Source organism: Physeter macrocephalus, chromosome 4, assembly GCF_002837175.3.
Source record: "Physeter macrocephalus isolate SW-GA chromosome 4, ASM283717v5, whole genome shotgun sequence".
Classification (NCBI taxonomy): Eukaryota; Metazoa; Chordata; class Mammalia; order Artiodactyla; family Physeteridae; genus Physeter; species Physeter macrocephalus.
In genome coordinates this window covers 139,641,118-139,642,442 of record NC_041217.1, presented here as the reverse complement: position 1 = coordinate 139,642,442, position 1,325 = coordinate 139,641,118, and the positions used below count along the sequence as shown (strand labels likewise).

At 45.5% G+C, this 1,325-nt stretch overlaps 1 protein-coding gene across 20 annotated transcripts in view; it reads right to left on the bottom strand.

Moving 5' to 3' along the window:
* Positions 1-1,325, bottom strand: part of LRP8 (LDL receptor related protein 8) — a 79,174-nt gene that overhangs the window by 12,336 nt on the left and 65,513 nt on the right. For all 20 annotated transcript variants that reach the window (XM_028489383.2, XM_055084625.1, XM_028489382.2 and 17 more), the window contains one exon: positions 936-1,077. In XM_028489383.2, the coding sequence (XP_028345184.1) occupies positions 936-1,077 (142 nt within the window). The remainder of the gene's footprint in view (positions 1-935; positions 1,078-1,325) is intronic.

Here is a 1,325-nt window from a genome sequence, read left to right as displayed (position 1 = left end):
TGCGGCTGCTTCCCCCTAGCTATCTATTTTACGTTTGGTAGTGTATATATGTCCATGCCACTCTCTCCCTTCGTCCCAGCTTACCCTTCCCCCTCCCCATATCCTCAAGTCTATTCCCACACTTTCATTTAATGTTGATGACAACTCGGGGTGGGGGGGTGTTATGCCCAGGTTAACAGATAAAAGACTGTGGCTCAAAGAGAACAAACTTGTCAAAGCTATACCTCTAGTAATTTTGGAGACAACTTAAATTGAGGTCTGTTGGACTCCAAAGTCCATGTTTTTTTCTCCCTATGCCACATGCCATATCTCTTTCTTATTTAAATTTCTAACCTAGAATCAGGCACCAACCTTATCTCCTTACCCCTTTTTGCTTTCCCACCTTCACCCTTCCCATTACAGTTAGAATGAGTATATCCTAGTGACAGAGGAAGGGACAACCTAATTGTAGGATTCCCGGCGTCTGTTGCCAAACAGCAAGCCGACTTACCGGTGGCCCTAGGATACATTACTTTATACCACTGCAAAGTACGAACAAATAGCAAATGAGAAGCAATGTGCTCCTTTACGGCCGAAGGAGCTCTGGAATCAGACAGAGGCCTCAGTTTAGGCTTTAGCTCTACCACCTGCTAATGTTATTTTACCTCTATGAGCTACAGCTTCCTCAGCTGTTAAATGAGAACAGTAATATCCATACTTTGTAAGACTGGCAAAAATGGGACATTTGTATATTTATTTATTTCTACCCAGTCTTAGTTCACCAAGAGCTTGAGGCAAAATGAAGTAAAATATGTGACAGCAAAAGGCAGTCCACCAATGAGAGGGCCTGTTACCACTACTTCTGGGGATGCTGAGACGTGACATGAATGTGAAGACAGCCTGCCTACTAGAGGGAGAGGATGTGGGCAGCGGACCTGGGACTGGGGAAGGCTCACCTCTTGGCTGCTTCAGCTCATGGAAGATGACAATGTCATGTGGGTTATTGAGGTTCTCAGCTAGGACGGAGATTTCCAGGCCATTGAGCCGATTTGCACTGAAAATGGCCTCATTCTCCAGGTCTGTCCAGAACACCTTGTCCTGTGGGGTACAAATACACAGGATGGGAAGCCTAGAGCTTAAACCCATGACCTCAGCCTGAGGGCTCGGCCTCAAACCATAATCACAAGAACTGCTCTGGCATCTCCCCTGAACTCTCTTGTTCACAGATTCATAGTGGGACTCTCAGCTCTGATCTGTGGCATATGCTCTGGTTCCCTTCTGTCTCAGAGGGCTATTCAGTGCTTTGGCCTGAAGGCTGCTCATTTTTTTTTTTTTTTTTTTTTTTT